Source organism: Brachyistius frenatus, unplaced genomic scaffold, assembly GCF_029030835.1.
Source record: "Brachyistius frenatus isolate BFR_SWC_R1_liver_20210118 unplaced genomic scaffold, ASM2903083v1 Contig_4, whole genome shotgun sequence".
Lineage (NCBI taxonomy): Eukaryota > Metazoa > Chordata > Actinopteri > Embiotocidae > Brachyistius > Brachyistius frenatus.
In genome coordinates this window covers 5,689,095-5,710,145 of record NW_027210603.1, presented here as the reverse complement: position 1 = coordinate 5,710,145, position 21,051 = coordinate 5,689,095, and the positions used below count along the sequence as shown (strand labels likewise).

General features: G+C 39.7%; 3 protein-coding genes across 5 annotated transcripts; 2 read left to right on the top strand and 1 right to left on the bottom strand.

Annotated features, from left to right (window-relative positions):
- Positions 1 to 1,450: 1,450 nt before the first annotated feature.
- Positions 1,451 to 7,127, bottom strand: zbtb49 (zinc finger and BTB domain containing 49). 2 transcript variants are annotated; one of them, XM_069712580.1, is made up of 8 exons: positions 7,068 to 7,127; positions 6,511 to 6,697; positions 4,807 to 5,930; positions 4,642 to 4,688; positions 4,484 to 4,557; positions 3,991 to 4,073; positions 3,635 to 3,796; positions 1,451 to 2,806 (listed from the first exon to the last, which is right to left on the bottom strand). In XM_069712580.1, exons 2-8 carry the CDS (start codon positions 6,660 to 6,662, stop codon positions 2,085 to 2,087), a joined length of 2,364 nt encoding a protein of 787 aa, XP_069568681.1. In that variant the 5' UTR covers positions 6,663 to 6,697; positions 7,068 to 7,127; the 3' UTR covers positions 1,451 to 2,084. The 2 variants fall into 2 exon arrangements, with proteins under 2 accessions (XP_069568681.1, XP_069568689.1); XM_069712588.1 differs by having other exon boundaries at positions 7,087 to 7,122.
- A 272-nt stretch (positions 7,128 to 7,399) lies between these two features.
- lyar (Ly1 antibody reactive homolog (mouse)) lies at positions 7,400 to 11,188 on the top strand. The gene is made up of 8 exons (XM_069715499.1): positions 7,400 to 7,858; positions 8,952 to 9,066; positions 9,162 to 9,269; positions 9,436 to 9,516; positions 9,920 to 10,238; positions 10,510 to 10,575; positions 10,716 to 10,801; positions 10,908 to 11,188. The coding sequence occupies exons 1-8, from the start codon at positions 7,737 to 7,739 to the stop codon at positions 11,043 to 11,045; spliced, it is 1,035 nt and encodes a 344-aa protein (XP_069571600.1). The 5' UTR covers positions 7,400 to 7,736; the 3' UTR covers positions 11,046 to 11,188.
- A 2,668-nt stretch (positions 11,189 to 13,856) lies between these two features.
- Positions 13,857 to 19,805, top strand: tmem128 (transmembrane protein 128). Of its 2 annotated transcripts, XM_069715478.1 has the most exons (6): positions 13,857 to 14,021; positions 15,702 to 15,834; positions 16,554 to 16,715; positions 18,277 to 18,300; positions 19,159 to 19,267; positions 19,618 to 19,805. In XM_069715478.1, exons 1-5 carry the CDS (start codon positions 13,907 to 13,909, stop codon positions 19,256 to 19,258), a joined length of 534 nt encoding a protein of 177 aa, XP_069571579.1. In that variant the 5' UTR covers positions 13,857 to 13,906; the 3' UTR covers positions 19,259 to 19,267; positions 19,618 to 19,805. The 2 variants fall into 2 exon arrangements, with proteins under 2 accessions (XP_069571579.1, XP_069571587.1); XM_069715486.1 differs by lacking the exon at positions 18,277 to 18,300.
- Positions 19,806 to 21,051: the final 1,246 nt, after the last annotated feature.

Here is a 21,051-nt window from a genome sequence, read left to right as displayed (position 1 = left end):
GTTGTGAAGGACAGAAGGGATTTCTTCACACTCTCACACTTTGGTATCTGCTGTGAAGTGACAACACGCTCAAGCTGACCGCGGTTTGAGTAACTTCTTCATGTGGGAAAATCTTCACAGCTTCCAGCGAAGGAAAAATCACACAAAAAAATCTCCTCATCTAGTTATATCACAGGAGCAGAAGAAACTCAACAATAATGTGACATTCCCACTGTGTTCACATATCTGACACACAGTGTTTGGCACTCCTGTCAGGGTGTGAGAGGTGCTTCAGGGTCAAGTACACTTTCCTACCCAGAGCTCCTGCCTCTTGTCCATGACAGTTTGGAGGACTGCTGGAAAGGGCAATGAAGGAGAATGAACACTGTGATAACAGACGTATCCTATGTGTTGCTAGGCAACTAATCCAGCAGGCATGGAGTAACAGGGCCTCTATGTTGTGACAATGACGGACAATTATCAGCAGCCTATCTTGTGGCAAATGCCGTCTCCTCAGTGGAACGTTTCCTTGTTTCATATTCTACAGTGGCTCTGCAAAATGTTTACATAACATACGGTGAGTGTGAATCTCACTTGTGACCAACATTCACAAACAGTCTCCATAAAACCAAATCGATCAATCAGCACTGTTTATACCTTGAGACGCATGATCAGAGTGGACAGGCCTTACATGCTACTTCTGTATGCACATTATGTTGTTTTACACTCTGTCATAGATTTGGTATCCTGCCAGAATGTCAGGTGACAGGTGACCTGACAGATCTGCAGAGATTTCAGTTTCTGCTCAACTTTTCTTTGCCTTCACGAACTGTAACATGTGGTTCATCAGCTCCCTCTGTAGTCTATTTGACAGCATGACACTTTACAACCGCAAGCTTTAGCTGCGCAGTAGCTGTTTACGTGGATGTAGGAGCATCATTCTGCTGCACCCACAATGTATATCAATGCAAAGATTAAAAGGCACAATGACAGTGGGGCAGAGCTTATATAGACATTTTACTGTCAACATTGTGAACTCAAAGAAAGTATAATGGGTCATCTGGTGGACCAAATGACTGTAACACGTGTATCATTGGATGGACCTACAAGTCACCCAGAACCAGGGGCCCAAAGCAGTCACAGGGCCCCTTAGCAAAACTTAGTGTGTTTGAAGTTACAAACATGTTCCATCAGAACTCAAACCTTGGGCTCCCATGATCAGTTTAAAAAAAGAAATCTTGATCCTATAATATTGAGTACCTGCTGATCTTGAGCCTCATTTACAAATATAGGTTATAATAATAAAGCTACATTAAAATGAGTAATTTGTTTGCCACATGACACATAAACACATTCTTCTTTCAGTGTACAGTCTTTATTTTAAATTTATTTAGCAACCCAGCTACTGGAAACCTGAAGTGATATGATAAGTTTTATTTCCATTGAATAACAATGAGACACATAATAGACTGAAGATATTCCTTTTATTCTTATATGAATAAAATACATTGATATTCGACACTGATTATTAAAAATACGGTTTTACATTTTAAAGTGCAGTGCAGTATGTACAAAGTAAAACAATGTTGTTTTTTATTTGGTGTGATGGATCCTGGGATGTTTGTCCATTATAGTCAAACTAGATAGTAAAACTTTTAAGCTTTGTGCTGTCATTGATTATACCACACACCCTAATCAGTGATATGATAGCGAGAGTCTTCCTCTAGAAGTCAAAAGCTCAACACCTGCTGTGAGATCAATGACTGGGGTGTGACCAGAAAAACATGACTCTGTACTTTAAAAGGCAGCACACCAGCAGTTTTTATCCCCATAAGATCATCATCATCACTAAAATTAGGAAGCACTAAATTAATTTTTTTAGGATCAGCAAATCTAAACACACATTTTCAGGTATAAATAATTTGTAAAATTATCATTTTATGCTTGCTTCTTCTGAAGAGCTAACATTTCTGTGATTTAAGTCAGTTTTAACCAATCATGATCCAGGTGATAAAAATCGAATTCAACAACTGCGTAAAAATCCTTGAAAAGTTCCCACCCACTGATCTGTCTATGCTTTTATAATCTGAAGGGGATGCAACATTTTACTGCTCCATGTCATTGTCATTCTGCAGAGTTTTCATTGCTAGGCCCCACAGAGTTACACTGGAGATAAACTGGCCTTCACTAGACCGATAGGGTCTGCTAGACCCTGTGAGGGAATTGCAGTGATTGTCTGTGGGAGGCAGGTAGGGCCTCCCCACCAGGCCTCTGTCCACTGACATGTTCCCGTTCTCCACATACGGACCATACACAGCCTCCTGAGACACGTGGGGTTTGGTCAGCTTCATGCGGTCTGTGGCAGGCACAGCTGTGCTTCTCTCCTGGTGGTTGGATGAGAGGAGGTGATGGGGAACCAGAGAGCGCAGCTCTGGAAGAGGGGTAGATGCTGGGCTGAGCTGCATGCTGGGAGGTGGAGTCTCTATATGTGGTGTTACTTGTGGTGGCGAAGGAGTAGGTGGTGAGGGTTTGTCTAACCCCGTGTGGTGGATCATAGCAGAGAAATGCTGCTCAGAGGTAGCAGCAGGAGTTTTACTGTGGCTAACAGCTTTGGGGAATGCGGCCTCTCCATCTGAGCTATGCGTCTGCTCAGAGCTGACGGTAACCGAGCTGTCGACTGGAGGCCCCTTGCAGTGCATGTTGCTGTGTCTCCTCAACATGGCAGAACGGGTGAAGCTCTTTCCGCAGGTATTACAGATGTAGGGTTTCTCACCAGTGTGCGATCGTATGTGACGCTGGAGGTCTCCTGAGCCAATGAAGCACTTCCCTACAGTAACAAATCTTTAATGTAAAACACTGTGTGGACATTATCTCCAACTAAATTTTGAAAATGGTTGACAACGTGCAGTCAAAAATTTGTATGCCTTTAGTTTTGTTAATTTCACCAGGTAAGGACAATGCCATTTAACATTAGGTGGCACCAAATCACCTCAAAATGATTGACCCTACAATTGCAAATACCACACACCTCAACATTTTATAGCAATAACTGTGTTTACACAAAGCGTGAGCAGCATGTTAACAGGATGGCCGCAGCAGCTCTACACAGGATGTGTTCAGACACCGTGAAAAGCTGTAGGTCAGCTCAGAGCCCAGCACTCCATCGCTGCAGTAGTTATACACATAAAATACCTCAAATGGACTCGAAGTATAAAAAGGTGCATAAACCATGAGTAATGTGCGAGCCGTGACACTGCCTGTGTTACCAGCTGGATTGATTATTAAAAAAAGGAGCCCATCTGTTCTGTCAGAAACGGCACAACGTCTGAGGACTGACATTCATATCTGGTGGTTATTCATACAGATTGGGAAAGAAATGTAACAAAATGAACTAAAGCCCAATAGCATTCTAAACGGATGCTCACATTGAGCTATTTGTGACAGGCGTGAACACCAAAAATAGATTCAAACAGTACAGACAAATCCTTCATGCGCATCTAAAGCTGCAATGAGTAAAAATAGATTATTGTGCAATAATCTGGATGTTTTTGTATTCCTAATATATGATTGTCAGTTGTTTTATGGATCGATGTCTCTTGTGGACTCCACTAAATCAGAAAGTGAATAAAGTGTTAAAACAGAGAGGGCTCCTTACCACAGGTTGCACAGCTGTGTGGTTTTTCCCCAGCGTGGCGAGCCTTGTGCTTCAGAAGCTTTCTGTGCGTGTTGAAGGACTTTCCACACTGGTCACAGGTGAAGGTTTTGTCTGTTGCATGAGTCCTCTTGTGCTCCTTGAGATTGCTCAAGTTGTTAAATCCTAAACAAAAAAGGTAGCGATGAAAATATCTGTCTTACACACACAATGCGTTATTTCCCACTAAAAGTAACTAGCTACTATTAGGCATTGGCAGAGGTTCACTTTAAGAATCACACCTTTCCAAGTTAAGACAGAGATTTAGATTATCAACGAAATAATGAAAACTACTGCTAATCTTGATAGATGTCACATACCTCGACCACATATGTCACACAGATGTGGCTTCTCTCCTGTGTGAACCACTTTGTGACGATGAACATCACCTGATGCAGTAAAGCTGGAAAATACAGATGATTATTCAACTAAAAGGAAATAATAGAAACTATTGTGGCTGTTACTATTGGGAAAAAATATAATGTATTATATCATATTGAAACGGTTATGCTATAATTGTAAAGTCCATTCATTTTTCCAGTTAATACAGCCAATTCTTTATTATTGCCTCAATATGCAGCTACAATTACCATAGAAAAATATATTTATGTGTATGGTTGAAGACAGTATAGTAAAAATTGTAAGATTATTATTAGGTGTGCCTTCAATAATGCACAGTGCCTAGCTTTGGAAGTTATAAAGTGCCTTTTCTTAGTAAACGCAGAGATAAAAGCTTACAACAAACAAAATATAAACACAACAAAATATCTAAACAAAGGATAGGGGAATGGTAAAATAATACAAATATTTTACCTTTTACCACATAACTCACAGATGTACGGTTTCTCTCCAGAATGTCGCCGCAAGTGTGTTTGTAAATTTCCCGCCTGTAAAACAAAAATCAGTAGATCTCAATAGAATTTGACTGTGTAACAAATACTTTGCCAAATCAGAATAAAACAAAAAAATACCTGTGAGAAGTTTCTTCCACAAACATTGCACTGAAAGGGCTTCTCACCTGCAACACAAAGTTCAGGTTTGTGTCTAAAAATATTACAATAAATCCAAATGCTTTAACTCCACTGTGTTACTGAATATCATGTGTAATGTTAAAACAATCAAAAACAAGAAAATACCAGTATGTGAGCGCTTGTGCAGCTCCAGGTTGCTTGGGTGTTTGAAGATCTTCCCGCACACCTCACAACAATACTGCTTGTGACCTGTTGGCGGTGCTGGCTCTGGCACAGGTGTCAGACTTTGCTCCTCTCGGTTGACAGGTAGAGGACTGGGAAGTTGTTCCTCTGCTGCTGTTTCAGGAGCCCCCTGAGGACCTGTACTGCCTTCTACGGGTGCTTCTGGAGCTTCGGTCTGGACAACAGGCTCCTCTTGATGACTCTGTTTGGGACAGCTGAGTACCGGTTCAATGACTGATTCAGTGCACATCTCCTCCAAAGCCTTCTGAGAGCGGAGATAGTTATATTTCTTTAGGTATACAGCCTTCTTTGGCCGCACTGGTTTGTTGAGCATGGAGTCTGCTGACTCAGAGTTGGGGGGGTTTAAATTATCTGAGGGTGTTAAAGAGGAGACAGGGTTCTTTTCCACTCCTATAGTTGTGCAAGGTGGGTTAGGCTGAATAGTGTTTCCTGAGTTCACAGGGGTGTTGTTGTCTCCCTGGCTCATCCCAAGTTGACATTGCTGCTCTTCCACTACCACCAAAGGGCCTGGGCCTTGATTTGAGGCAGCACTATTAGTCTGAATTGCACTTTGTTTGAAGTACTGCTTACTGTAGAAGTTACGGAGCTTGTATCCGTGAACAAGCTGTTTCTCTACAGGTGCCTGAGAGCTGCTAGCTATGTCACAGTTTGAGCTGCTATTAGGCACAGAAACTGGCATCCTTCTGGTGTGATCCATGTCATTGCTGAAACCAGGCCTCTGGGATTCTGAAGGACAATGGAGGTCAACATCGTGAGGAAGACTGCTCCCCAAAAGGCAGTCATGCTCTGAACCCAACATGCCTGGGAGGGAAAATGAAGGTATTTCCACTGGTGCAGGACAAGGCTTGAGGAAAGCATTACACATGCTCTGCACATTTGGAACCTGCAAACACTGAGCGATGTCCAAGAGCGCTTGCACATTGTCTTGGTTGATGTCAAGATGGGATGTATACATGTAGTCCAATAGTTGACCGATGCCACCGACATCCTGGATAACCAGATTGAATACCTCATTCTTCTGACTGGGGGAATTCTGGAACAAAGACCTAGAAATACCAAAGTCCCACATTTGCTTACTTTAAAACAGCTCAGAATGATTAACGATGAAAGCTACATGATGAGGATACGAGGGTGAAAAAAAGTTCAGAGACTGCTTTTGTTGCGTATGAACAGTGCCCAGCACTGCGATGTGCACGGAGCAGGGGGAAGCAATAATCTTTGTGAGTACGTTTTCCAAGTTACGTCACTTGGGCATCAGTACGTGCAGGATTTCAGGGACGGGGACGTTCTGCCCCTTTTGAAAAGCAGAGACACTCAAAACACCTCTTCTGTCTCATTGCTCCATTGCTGTAGATTTTCAGAAGCATTTCAAGGGTCTCCGTTGCTGACTTCCCAAATTGTACACAAACTTTGATGTGCATTCAATCTTCACTTGCATGGTGAAACTGTGTGTAATTTAGTGCCAATTTTGATCCAGCAAACAAACTTAGGAATACTTACTCATGGGATTTATAGCTTCCCGCTGCTCTGTGCATGTTATAGTGCTGCGTGCCATTCACATGCAACAGGAGCAGTCTCAGAACTTTTTGATGTGTCTATATTACATATAAAATTACATAAAGGCACCTGAAATAGGAGCTGAAAGCTGCCAGGACATTTTTGTGGGCTTTGAAGCAGACACCTTTGACCACCAGCATGCAGTCACAGAGCAGCCCCTGTATCCTCTGCTCCTGAAGTTGCTGCAGGAGGTAGGAGCTGTGGCTGGACAGGGTGTCCATGGTCACTCAGCAGCTGGACCTCTCAGCTCCAACTCCTCCATCAAAAAGCGAGCCAAGGGTACACAAGTCAAAACCAACGAGTGACTAACATGATTCATTGTTCATACCCCTGCACAGCTAGCCAACAAGTGGTGGCAACATTTTTAAAATAACAATATTCATAATATATATATAATTAAACAACTGCGCAGAATCCAAAGAGCTTGTGCTACGAGACCACCCATGCAAAAATTGGACGAAAACTGTAAAGCTAACCACAAAGCTATGCTAACCAACCACAGCAGTTACGTGGTATGCAGCAGTGCTGCACAAAATATGACAAAGTATGACATTTACAACCAATATTTAGTCCTATTTATTCGTGGTTCAGTGATAACAGGCTTAAAAAAAAAAAGAAGTCCAAACCTGCTTTAAAGGCTTCTACCTTATATTTGGATGATGGGTCACTTTTCGACAGTCACAACATTACATCACTTCCTGGTACATCTCGTATTTGGAGCCGCTTAAACATTTAGCAGGTTAAATGAATGGTTATTAATACATTTAGAACCAACAATAGTGTAAGATACCGAAACATGTCGAGTTATTGTAACTGGAATAAATACTGAAAGCCACAATTAACTTCTTAACTACACAAAGCATTATATGAGAGTCGTTTACACCCTCCACACAACAGTTCCTTTGTTACACTTTCACTCGGAAGATAAATAATGTAGCTCCGAAGTGTTGGTGTTGTCACGTGTGTTTTTAAAAGTTTATAGGAATGGAACGGAGCAGGCGAGTGTTAGTTTTCAAATGCACCAAAGATACAAAGCAAGTATAACTCAGCTGCTGACGTCTGCTGATCATCTGGTATTTCTAACTAAATACTTTTCTAGAAACGTTTTATTTTTTTTTTAACTTTTGGATAGCAGTAGTTACTCTTCTTTGGCTAACGTTAGCTTGTAACAGCTTTCGCACGAGGATTATACCGAGTTCGGTTTACACGTTGGTACCGTTGGTTTCAGCGACACATTGTGTTAAGCGATTCAGTTGAGCTACATTTATCGCTTTGAACCAGAGGAGTGGTTCAAAATGGTGTTTTTCACCTGCAACGCGTGTGGTGAATCCCTGAAGAAGGCTCAGGTTGATAAACACGTGAACATGTGCCGGGGGTGTCAGGTCCTGTCCTGCATCGACTGTGGAAAGGACTTCTGGTAAGTAATCACGGAGTGTTTCCCGATTTAAACTCAACAGCAACATGGCCGGACAGAAGACCACTGGGTGCTCAAAGGCCACACAAAATATTTATTCAATTAATGGCTACAAAAAATTCTTAACATTAAACATATGTATTATCACGTGGAATAAACTAATCACGTGCTTCTATTTCACATTGTTATCAATTTTCAGAGTAATACAGTATAGGACTGTTTATGACATATTTAAAACAATTCCAAGTAGAAATAAGGTGCTTATAGCAGATCCATGTATATTTGTTGAAGATGAAAACAGTGAAGCAATATCCAAACTAACAAAAAGGAAGCCTGTTTGAATCATCACAAACTATTTCAACATAGTTCCCCAAGTCCCCAAAGTAATCAGGGCAACCCTGAGACTTTCATGTAACTTGTCATGGGAACAACATGCCCTTCACATTAGAAAAGCTAGACTCACTTTGATTGCAAATTGATGAAAAGATGTTAGCGGTCTCTGTACTTCCCTGCAGGAAAACTGACAGAGAACAAGCCGTGATTTGACTTGTAGTTTCTTTTCACATCGTATTCTTTAACAAAAGCAATGCGTTCATTGCACAACAAACACATCGGTTTGTTAGTGTTGCAGCCAGAAAAGCAAATAGATACCTGTCAGCCCATTTGCTATGGCAAATGTAGCTCCATTTAAAAAAAAAAAAAACTTTCTGTCTCTTTGGCTTTGAGGATGACATTTTTAAGCTTGTTGTTTAGCTGATGTAAGTCTCTCTTTAGCAGGTCCATTGCAGTCACTTCCAACACATACTGGAGCACACAGGGCATCGGTCACAATGTCTGGTTGCCATGGTTACACACAAAGATCAGGATGCCACACTTCTACATGCTTCCATCCTTTTCTTTGGTTCAGATGTCTTCGAGTATCTTAGCGATATACACCGTATGTTGATTTATCACTAAGCAGCCATACCCTTGCAGGCCAGACTATGTGTTCTCCTTCTCTGTTCATCCAGTCTAGCTTGATGTGACCGCTTGGCCTCCAAACATGCAGGGCTAACATTACTTGCATGTGCAAAATTTTTGTCTGTGTGTTTCACAGGGGCAATGATTACAAAAACCACATTAAATGTATCAGTGAAGATCAGAAGTACGGAGGCAAAGGCTACGAAGCTAAGGCAAACAAAGGAGATGTGAAACAGCAGCAGTGGATCCAGGTAAAACAGAGAAACAACACCCATCTCTGTTCACGTTTTCTATGTGTCTGGAAAGTGTTTTCTTTTCATTTTTCGAACCATTTCTTTTTCTGAAGAGAGTCCATGAAGCCATGAATAAACCTGGAGTCAGTGCAAAGCTGAAAGACGTCCTCGGACAAGTCAGTGCCTATGACAACGTGCCGAGAAAGAAGGCCAAGTTTCAGGTCCGTACTATTTAAAACTGTAATGCAAATTCTGTCCCTCAGACCATCTAGTAGTCAGTTGCATCCTCCTAGTAGGAGTTTTTGGTGGCTGAAGGGAAACGTGTGTAATTTGTGTAGAACAGACTTGTATGAACAAACTAATAACCTTTTGTCTTATTTTCAACAGAACTGGATGAGAAACAGTCTTAAAATAGCCAACACCAGCCTTCACGATGAAGTGTGGGACATACTTGCTGCAGCTGACAATGTAAGTTGCTCTGCTTACAAGTTACTCTTGTTTTAATTTTGACTGTTTCTTGTAAACATGAATCTGCTATCATAGAGCAGATAAAGTACAAAACCAGTTTTATTAAGTGTAGTTTAATTCAAAAGAATGAAATTCAAAAGAAGTGATTTCCAGAGGTGTTAGCAACATGCTACCAAAACTTTATCTTAACCAGATAATAATATATCCTGATGTTCTAATATTGGATTCATTTTGTTGTTTGTAAATGCAAATGTTGCCAAGAGATGAAAAGAAACACGGCAGCAGTATTCTCCTTTGAATGGATTTTCTTCTGCTGTGTGGTTGTAATAAATTTCACAAATGAAAGAAAATAATTGTTTCCAATTTCTTGAACGACTTTCGTTTTCCACCAACCATCTGACAGGCTCCGGAGGGCAGCCAGCCAACAAAAGAACAGACAGTGGCTGAAGTCCAAGTGGACACCAACGGCCATGGAGATCAGAATGGCCAAGCAAACGTTGAGAAGAAGAAGCTGAACAAACGGGAGCGTAAAGAGGCCCGTCAGCAAAAGAATGGGAAGGCTAAGAAAGGTGCTGAAAAAGCAGTCCCACAGGAGCCAGAGGAAGAGCAGGCCGGCAGAAAGAAAAAAAAGGACAGAAAGAGGAAGCAGGGCGATGAAGACCAAGATGACGAGCAGAACGGGCACGGTGCTGAAAGTGAGACATCCATCAAGAAAGCAAAGAGTAAGTCAGTTTGTGTTTAAGAGTAGTGTAACTTATAAATGCACATTTACAGAGTTACCAAATGTAGGTAAAAAAGACTTTGGAGGAAATGTTTAAATATTAAAACATCCCCCTGTGTGCATTGTGCAGTCCTGGTCATGCATTTGAAAGCATAATCTTTATAATTCAAATCCAGTGTCTTCATTTTTCACACATCTTGTTTTAAAAAGTTTTGAAGTATGTATTTCAGGATTTACTTTACTATTCTGACTATCACTGCCCCCCCCCCCAGTTGATGAAACGGAGGCCGCTGATACTCTTATATCTGAGGAGACTGAGGATCAAGCCGTTTCTAAAGGTAACATTAGACAGATGTACCTTTTGTAGATGAATGATAAAGCCAGCAGAGGTCAGTGTTGCTGCTGTTGTTGACATTGAGGAAATTATTCTCTATTTTCCATACTGAAAGCTTATTCATGTTTCTAAACACCTTTACAGGCAAATTTAACTGGAAGGGAAACATCACAGCAGTACTGAGAGCATCAGCTGACCAGGAACTGCCACTGAAGAAACTCAGGAAAAAGGTGGGTAACAGAGTGTTTTCATTTAATTTCTAAACCCTGCATGTTGTTCAAAATAAGACTCGTCTGTGGTTTAATAGGATGCTAAGGACTTGTCTATCTTTTGCAGGTTTTGGCAGCCTACTACTCTTTCACTGGTGAAAGGAATTTTAGATCAGAGGAGGAGGTGCTAGTGCTCTTCAACAAGAAGGTCAACAAGAATCCCAAGTTTAGAGTTTTGAAAGAAAGAGTCAAACTTGTAAAGTAGACATGCTTATCACACTCTTTTGGCACTTAATGCATGTTAGTAAACTTTTAAGATGTAAAATCCATTGTTGTATGTTGCATTCTCCTCTGGATGTTTTTATACAGATGACATAATCTTAAAGATTAAATGATTGTCTGCCGGCATTGTGTGTCCTGTCCCTGTTCAGTAGTGTTACGGGTTGCAGTGGGCCTTGTAGCATGACTTTTACAAATTACTTTCGAACGTGCCAGTGTTGTTTAAATGTATAAAATGACAATTGTGATAGATGGCTCCTCTGTTACACATTCCAAGCTCACAGTAAGGCTGGGAAATGGCACCTTATCTGTGGGATTGGATGTTGGAGTGGGGGAAGGGAAACCGTAGAGGTGCACCTGAGGTGAATTTGACTCTCACACGGGACGACGCTAATGCACATTCCTCGGCACCCCGAACGGGGTTCACTTGGCCCGGGACACAGAAGCTCCATAGAAGCAAGACGCTTGGTGTCAGCCTCAGGTGAAGTTTTAATGCTGTCTGATTTCCACGGCTAGAATGAGCAGTCTCTTTACCCTGTACAAACACACACACACACACACACACACACACACACACACACACACACACACACACACACACACACACACACACACACACACACACACACACACACACACACACACACACACAAGATGCTACAGGAGGAAATCTGCCCAGCTTTATGAAGCTCTGCTAATCCCAGCAGGTTTAACACTGCTGCTCATTCATCACGCTGCTTACCTGTAATTGTATATTGCATCTTTGGGTTTTAGTCAAGCCGTTACTCAAGTTTGCTAGTATTAAACTGATGTTTTCTAGTCCAACTGGGACTCCGTAGTGCTTAAGTCTTTTGTTTTAATCCAGACCTCACAGGTTACTGAAACTAATCCTGCGATAACTGCTGCAAAACAATTCAAATCAATATTTTATTTTTCCCATATATATATATATATTCCAGGATTGTGTGGATAGTATGTTTTGCATTGGTCTTTGATGACAGCTGTAGTTATTCAAAAGATATCATTTTCAAGTTACTTTGGGTATTAAAATAAGACACCTAACACATTATTTGATTGGGAAGTTTAGTTCCTAATTAATGAAATGCAGCCTTGTAAATTGTAAATGAATATACACTCAGTTTCCCCCCCCCCCTCTTAAAGCCTTGCTAATTGTTATGGCCCTTAGTCTGTTAATATGAGGTAAAGCTGATAGACTGATATTGTGTAACTATTAGTCAATATTCCTTCTTATTTGTTCTAAGGTCAACTATTCTGGCATGATTGTTACACGGCCGCTGTGTTCAACACAAGTTACACAGTCTCACTTAAACATTGTCATTACACACAAAGCATTGTGCATCATTGTGTGCTTGTGTGATAGAAAGGTATGAAAAACATGAGGTTGCCGTCTCAGAGCATGACGTAGCATTATAGTCAGGTGCATTTGCTCAAGAGCAGGGAGTGTTATGGAAGCAATATATCTCACCTTAAGTTGTCTCTACATGACACCTTGACTACATGAAGGGATAAATTTACCCTATAAATAAGACATTCAGCAGTAAAACTTTTGTAAGGCTTCACGCCGACAGAACTACAAATTATAGGCTCTGAAAAAACATCTTTTCAACAAAAGCTGGATATTATAACCTTCATAATCATAAGCTTTGTTGCAGGACTCTTCTTTAGCACTGCACCCTGTACGTGTTGAATCACAATGATGATCTAGCAGATACAGGTAAGTTGGCAAAAGTGGGCAACTTTACCTGTTTTCCTCAATAAGAATAAGTGGTAGCAATCAACCATAAAGTATTCACCTTTTTTTGCCGTACATGCCCTGTCTTTGGGTCTTTGAAAGTTTTTAATTCAGCGAGTTCAGAAGTAGGACAACGGTATCAGCAGTGTCAGATTCTTGCCAGCGCTATGTAAAGGTATACACTCAAGATGAGCTTTGGAATAAAGGCAGCTACTATGCATTCTGCTAACAACGTTATGGCAGCAAATGCACCCTGTCAGACTTTTTTTATGCAAATATTCTCAGTTACCCTTTTCACCCAGATGGTCCAGTGAGGTTGATACTCTTTTTGTTAGGATGGTCTTTAAAGAGGATGTACACAAGGCACGCTTTAGAAGTTCTTGAGTTTGCTCCTAAATGAATTGCTCTTAGCCGGGTTTTATATGGAGAAAAACATTGTGGCCATCACACTTCAGTTTAGTCTATTTATTTGCACAGACAACAAAAATACAATAAAAAAAAAAAAACAAGATGGACAAAAAGTATGCAATGTAATATTCTGCACTAGTAAACAAGCTTATTAGCAATACTTAATTCAAAATGAAATGTTAGTGTTAGTTCAGCTAAGTTTGGAGTCTGGTTTAGATTTTGTTTGATATTCATTCACATTATTAACTACCAAAAATGTCACTGTTTTGCTGTGTTTTTGTTCATTTTGTAAAACAAAAACAAACAAGAACGGGCTAGGGGATATTCTTATTAAGGAAGTAAAAAGATTAGCTTATTATTATTATTTCAAACTAACTTTTGAAATGATGACGGCACTTGAAAATGACATGGTAAATTACATTGTGTTTTAATATTTTACTTGTGTTCTTTTATAAGTCAATATGTTTTGATAACTTTTAAGTTAAAGGTTGAAATATGGTCATTGATTACTTTTTTATTAATGTATTATTTCTTTATTTTGTAATTACTTGGGATTTGTTGAACTCGGTCATTTCTAAAAGAAAAACTACAATTGTCTTGTTTCAAACGCGTCATAAAAAAGCGACTCGGTGTCGACGAGGAAGTGCCTTCTAATGACCGGTTAGCTTTTAGAGCTAATGTAGTTTATGGTCAAATCAACAATGCTTAACGACAGTGAGCTTGCAACGTTGCGGAATCGGTTTAAGAGAGATGCGGAGTTACTTATGCAAACAACGACGTCGGCTGACGAAGATAAAAAGAGTAAGCTTAAAAAAAAAAAAAGCTTCATTAGCCAATTTTATTCAAGGTTTTCTGACAAAAACATTAAAACTGGACGTCATAAACAAAGGTCTGCTGTAGTGCGTCCCTGTACGTGTTGAATAACAACAAGCGGTACTCGTTTAACACCACGAATGCTGCTAACCCGAGCAAACATTATTGTTATCAAAGTGTTATTTGTACACTTGCTATCTAGTTTTTCAACAACGTTTCCTCCACAAAGCGACAGCTGATGAATCGCTGAGCCTTTTAAAATGTAGCAGAACGCGTGGTAATTGGGACTACATCAGGTTTAATCTAATGCTGTGTTGTAGGCACAGTTGTAGAGATTGTACAGTGGACAATTGTCCAACTTCGAGGCCCTCACTGGCAGAAACCCAGCAATTCTTGATTGTTTTGACTGTGAACAAACGCTGTGTCAGCTCAGCAACATAATACAGGGAAACCCTACTCCGAGACTGCTGCCAGTCCAAGACATGTCTCTGCCAGTGTAAACTGATAACTGTAATACAACCAAACATTTGTAGAGCTTTTTTTTATTTTTTTTTTATCAATCACATACATGCATACTATCAGTGGGCCTTCTGTCAAGATGATTTATTGTTGTGTTGTCAATGCCCTATAAAAAAAAAAAAAAAGTACCATCAGGCATAACTTTGGTTAAAGATGTATGCCAGCTACTTGTCCAGGGCGTCGAGTTCATCGTGAACTCTGCACAGAGTAGACCAGCATGCTGAACCACTTCAGCAGCCAACTACAGGTTCTGATACGTTTAATCAGCCAGTAAATTATAGCAATTAATAGCTCCCTGAGAAGCAAGATTATCTCAAAGAAACCTATCAGTTTCTCCTCAAAAGCTGCTTAAATCTGAAAGGCAGGGATTTAGCACATTCTGTTAAGGCAAGACAAATCTCATATTTGGTAGAAAATTCTATACCATACCCTTTCTGAGTTTTCATTTACTGTGTGTTAAGTGCTGAACCTTACTAGTTTTGCCAAATGTCTGAGCATATAATTAATGGTAAAATACTGTAACTGTCGTCAAATCTTTGAATTGTCAAGGATTATTAAGTTTAATTTTCAGTAAATTCCCGTATATAGCATCAATTCAGGTTACCTTGTCTTTTCTGATAATATAGCAGGTCCAAATGCAAAATCAATTCTGTGAAATTGTTAAAACCACAGGGAAATGCTAACAGCCCATTTTCAGCAACTGTGCTGTTTGGACTTCTGTGTGTTTGTGATGTCACAAAACTTATGCTCATGTCATATGTCTGCCCTCAGCAAGACCCACTGTCCAATCTATCAGGAAGAAAACACCAAGCAGTCGTTCTGTCGTGGAGCTAGCAAGCTACAAAACCGAAGAAAACCTGTGATTGGCCTGGGCGTGCGTCACTCAGAAAAGATTTAGCCAATTATGAGAGAGGGTCATTAATATCACTGCACCTCAAAGACAGCCACCAAAGAGCCTGTTCTTGGTAGAGCTTCAGAGAGAAGCTTTAGAGAGGAGGTGAAAAACTGTTAAAATGATTTTTAGTATTTAAAGCCTCAAAATAATCTTGTCATGGATATCAAGACTGCAAATAAAACACTGGAAACATGTAAATGTGGACCTTTGAATTTGACACGAGTTGAAACTCTTACTTTTCTATTATCTTTCAGGTCAGGAGGGAAAAGATGCCAAACCACTCCCTCCCATTAATAAACACTCCATTTTCTGGATCGTGGCATCTATAGTAGTGACCTACTACGTGGATTTCCTCCGCAACATTATGGAAAATGATGATATCAAAAGGTGAATGAGCTTTGAAGGAGGTACTGTTCACACCTGGCATTAAAATGCGTCTTGGGTGATCCATTCTTTAAGTACACGTGTGAATGCACCCGAGATGCATTGAGATGTGTGTGTTTATTTTGCATACAGACCAGAGAATGGAGATCTGATCACAAGTGGTTACTGGATATTTATGTGGGGGTGGCGTTAAATGACAGGTGTTAACTGATGTACTTAGAGCTGCCCACTTGTGATCGGATCTCCTGAGATGCATGTTAGTGCTGGGTGTGAACTGGGTCAGAGACACACTCTTGTTCACACATTCTCTATTTCCTATGTTATAAACAGACAGAAGCGAATCAAGAGCAATATGTAGCAAATTGATTCAGATTTAGGGCACGGCTACTGTGAGATATACGATAAAGTTGGTAAAACATCGTAGAAGTATTAGATTGCTATGATCTGTCCAGTAAAGAGACATCAATATATTCCCTGTAAATAACTTATAAACAATAAACACTATTCTTGGAAAGCGTTGTTGCCACGAAAGATGCTTGGTCACCGTACACACACAGACACACAAAATGGTGTTTTCATTTTCAGTGGCATTACTAGTAACTTTGCTGATAGCATGATGTGTATTTGAATAGACTGCCTTTAGCTGTGGTATTAATGTACCTCATATTACCCCCCCTCCCCCCCCCCCCTTTTTATTTTTTAAATATTTTTTTTATTTGCAGTTGGTGGTTCAATGTCGGTCTGATACTACTGGGGATCTGTTTGTCTCTGGCCATGTTTTGCATCGTGTACCTGGAGTGGTTCAGAGGCATCGAACACTATGACCTAGAGTACCCTGCCATCCCTCCCATCACCACTGCAGCCTTCATTGCTGCATCATGCAGGTAAAACAGAAATAAGAAACAAATTGACTATCCCTATAGTATGTAATTACATATAAACTACAACACTGTTTTCATCAAATAAAGTGTAGAAGTAGATTTCTGTATCTCTGATACATCTGTCTTTCTGTGAATAGTTAGTGAATGTAGTCTTTCTCAATGTCCCACCAACAGCATTTTTGATGTCCAAGTAAATGTCCAATAAACTCTACTTAATTTTTATGGGGGAAAGGAAAAGAGAGATGAGAGGTTGATTTTTCGAAAGTAATGTAGTTGTCGCTGAAGTTGCCCGAAACATCCCACTACTGCATGCCAATATTGCAATAAGCATTACAATCCTGTCTATTTCCTTGATCATGCTACTGACTTTCAGTTTTTATGGGCTAACCACTGAAAATGCCTGAACTTTTTATGTATGGCTGTAGCACAAACACACTTGCAGAAAAAGGAGACATCAATCAGCAAACTTTCCAGAGCCCTTCTTTAATAAAAGGCAATAAAGGTTTTCATTCAACAGAGGCTGAAAGCTTTTTCAAGTCTCTTATTGCTTCTGTCCATATTCTAGCATAATAATAAACATCCCTGCAGCCATAAGGGGCAAAAAATGCTAATACCACACTCTGAAGGGAAAAAAATAACTTGGCCAAGAGGTGCCAAAATAAGATTTTCTTTTAGCAGACATGTTTTCAAACTGCATTTCTGACTGGACTGCAGGTTCAGCCGTTTAAACACAAATGTCCGTCACTGATTAAGTGACTGAGTAACAAAGTTACACCATTGATTGGCCGATTACTGAGACTTCCTGCATTAGTTTCTGATCAAAAGCCTTCCAGTGTTTTATACACAGTCCAGACACATACAAGGTTTTGACCTAGCAAATTCAATTTTATAAGAGAAAAGTGAGTACTAACTGCTTGAAGAGGTGCACCTGGTTTACTGCTCTGCCTCTTTACCAATGCCCAGCCCCCTCCTTGAGCTTTTCTATGGGAGAATCTAATTCTGTCTTCCACGCAGAGAATGAAACTGTCTGCAACGGTGAAGTATGATTCACAAATAATCTGTCAATAATAGCATTTTGTTTTGAGTGACAGATTCCCTGTTATCAGATGTTAATACATACCATTCATAGAGGTCTGACACAAAAATGGTCACTGGTAATCAGTCCTGGAAAAAAACTATTTTAAAGCTCAATTGTACCTCACCCAGGTTAGATTGCCTTAATAAGTGTCTTTTAAGAACCCCATGGACGAGTACAGGCTGCAGCTGATTTACATCTCTCTCACTTTAATATGTAATTAGCAATACTTAAACAAAGGCCATGTAATGTTTAAAACTCACTTAAAAATGTGTGAAATATATGTTTTTCTTATGTTCTTACAAAGATCACTCACACTAAATTGCCTCATGCTTTTACTTTGTTTATCTCAGGCATAAATAAGATGTAAATACTTGACTTGTCATTGACAATGTACAGTATAAAGAATATTTGCTGGTCTGATATATTGCACCAGCCAAACTCTTTAGCTTAAAAAGATGTATTATCCATCCATTCTTTGTGTATCAGTGAAGATCATGACAGACGGATCAGGTAAGAGTCACCTCTAAATAGGTGTGTATATTAACCTAAATTATAGCTGCCACTATTCATTATATGGTTATAGGATTGTCTGTGGCTGATGATGAGTTGAAGGCAGGAATCATGACTGCTAATGGCTTTATCACTTAAAAAAATGCAAGTTAAAATTGCCTTGTTAGTTTCTGAACTGATGAATTATTCCTGTTGTATATTTGACCTCTTACGTCTCAAGTCTTTTACATTTAGCTGACGCTTTTATCCAAAGCGACTTACAACACACCGATGGTACAACATTAGGAGCAATTTTAGGGTTCAGTGTCTTGCTCAAGGACACTTAAGCTTAGGACAGGAGGAGCTGGGGATTGAACCACCAACCTTCTGATTAGTGTGCAACCCAGCTCTACCAACTGAGCTACAGCCTCCCTAGTCTTAATGTCTTAATGGTTACGTTGATTAACAGGCCACTTAGCTTTCTTTGTCCTGTGATCTACTAATCCGCCCTGTTTAAATGATGAATCGGCTTTCATATGAACTGGTCTTGTTTACATGGCTGAATGGAGACACTGTTTAGAGGAGAGTGGGAAGTTGTCAAATGCAAACAGATTGTAAATTTGGATGCTGCCCAATGAAGAGTGCCAAGTTGAGCTTCTTCGAATGTGTAAACTTGTGTGTTTGTAAGCTTCTCACCACTTCTAAATACTTGTTCTGTTAGCAGTATATGAGCAGAATATTTAAGGATGGACCATGTATTTATTCTCTCACATTCTTGCTGTGCAGCGACTTTAACAACATGTAGGGGCACCTGCATGCCATTCATATTTAAAAAAAAGCTGAGCATTACTGATGTGCTTGTCAATGTTTCTTCTGCAGCTTTAACATTGCATTGTGGCCAGTGTGGTCCTTCTTCACTCCACTCATCCTATTTACTCAGTTCATGGGCGTGGTCATGATCATCTCTTTGCTTGGATAAATGTCAAAGGTAGGAATGATGCTGTTTCTTTGTTTTTAACTGCTATGATGATTTTAATTTACACAAAATGTCTTTGTTTTGAATTGCATTCAATTTGATTCAAAACTGTGGATATATATATATATATATAAATATCAGTAAATATCAGACTCACTCACTGGGACAACACGGCAGTTGACAGCTCGTATTGGTGGTTTTGGCTCTGGCAGGTCGGCACTATTGGGTCACTGTTGTGTCATCAGCTCTGTTTTTAAGAGCCTCCAGTGGCTCCCTGGCCCCACCACAACTTCAATTTAAAGTTCTCATCAATCAGCTCCATCACCGTCCTCTGACGCTGTCCTTCTGTCTCCACTATCTAGGACCAAACACCAGACATGGGGTGGCAATGCTTTTCCCACAGCTACCAACTCCTTCTGGAACTCTCACACATGTCACCAATAGGTCTGCGTCCAAGAACTGATTTTAATGTGACTAATGTTTGACGAATGTAAAGAAGTCTGCTACTATACAATGTATTTTTTTCTTCAATAAACTTTTTTTGGACTAATTTCAGTGAATGTTGCACTTTCTTAAGGCAGTTATAGCAACAAGATAGATAAATACAGCAGCGCACAATACAAACAAGTGAGACTAACTAAAACTTGCTTAAAACCAAGATTAGGGCCAACACAGGTGACCAAATTGGTACTTAAGTTGTTTTTTTTTTCCTTTCACCTGTCCTATTATTCTTGACAATACATTTAACCTAAATATAATAGACTCACCGATTTATACACCAGAAAAACGCTAATACAAATGAACAACCCTTTGTTAATCTTATACTATTCAGTTTTTTACAACCTAAGAGAGATGTTGATGGTACACATGTTCATTTTAGAATTTGCACGTAGAAAACTTAAGAAATACATTAGAAAAAGTTAACCTTCACAATGATTTATTCATCGGGTTTGTTTACTATATATGCAAAGGTCATGTCAGCAGAGGACAAAGTAGGGGATTAAGATTTTTTTTACCATACACAATAAATACTATATCACTCCAAGTCCTGGATTTTAAATGTTCCTCACGTGGAAGCACATATTTCTCAAGAAAATGTACTTGAGTACATGTCAAAGGTAGGAATGATGCTGTTTCTTTGTTTGTTTGGCATCTTTCAGTGTGTTATATCATTTAATACGTTTTGTTATTGGCTCTTGTATCTAATCTAAGTAGAGCTAAATTTATTCATTTTCTTGTGTTCTTTAACCCATGATATTGCATCATAATTCATACAATTATTATTGGGTTTCTCAAATCTCCAACAACTTATCAATTCAGTGTAAAGTAGCTGTAGCCCACTAGCCTCGTTCAAGAACCTCAGCTTGATCTTTTATCTTTAATTGATCTTTAATTTATCTAATTAAAGCTTTTTACAGTGAATCACATTGCTATTGATTTGCTCCCACACAGGCACTCAGAGTCAATTCGATGTGTTGTTGTGATGTTCCTGGAGTGCAAACTTAAGCACTTACAAATTCAATCATACTGCTCAGATGTAATCAATTAAACCAATTATGGTGTGCTGATAATGAATAGGTCTTACTCTTTGTTTTATCGTGCTGGTATCAATGAACGAGAAATCAATAGCGCATGGTGTTGAAATGGGGCGTAATTTGACCATCCTTTCAGTCGTGACGTTATTGTGAAGAATTACTCGCTATTGGTTAATGAGTCTTTCATCATGGCAAAAGACAGACAGAGGTTTTTTTTGGAGGTTATTTCTCGTCTACTGTTAATCAAAAATCACATGTTTA

What these genes read in the sequence shown, in the direction of transcription:
- zbtb49 (XM_069712580.1), bottom strand. Translation starts at nt 6,662, where the DNA reads ATGGACACCCTGTCCAGCCACAGCTCCTACCTCCTGCAGCAACTTCAG. An exon ending in GCACAAGCGCTCACATACTG is followed by an intron (nt 4,689 to 4,806) that starts GTATTTTCTTGT and finishes TTTGTGTTGCAG; the next exon opens with GTGAGAAGCCCTTTCAGTGC. An exon ending in TGTGAGTTATGTGGTAAAAG is followed by an intron (nt 4,074 to 4,483) that starts GTAAAATATTTG and finishes TGTATTTTCCAG; the next exon opens with CTTTACTGCATCAGGTGATG.
- lyar (XM_069715499.1), top strand. Translation starts at nt 7,737, where the DNA reads ATGGTGTTTTTCACCTGCAACGCGTGTGGTGAATCCCTGAAGAAGGCT. An exon ending in GACTGTGGAAAGGACTTCTG is followed by an intron (nt 7,859 to 8,951) that starts GTAAGTAATCAC and finishes TGTGTTTCACAG; the next exon opens with GGGCAATGATTACAAAAACC. An exon ending in AACAGCAGCAGTGGATCCAG is followed by an intron (nt 9,067 to 9,161) that starts GTAAAACAGAGA and finishes CTTTTTCTGAAG; the next exon opens with AGAGTCCATGAAGCCATGAA.
- tmem128 (XM_069715478.1), top strand. Translation starts at nt 13,907, where the DNA reads ATGGTCAAATCAACAATGCTTAACGACAGTGAGCTTGCAACGTTGCGG. An exon ending in GGCTGACGAAGATAAAAAGA is followed by an intron (nt 14,022 to 15,701) that starts GTAAGCTTAAAA and finishes ATTATCTTTCAG; the next exon opens with GTCAGGAGGGAAAAGATGCC. An exon ending in GAAAATGATGATATCAAAAG is followed by an intron (nt 15,835 to 16,553) that starts GTGAATGAGCTT and finishes TTTTATTTGCAG; the next exon opens with TTGGTGGTTCAATGTCGGTC.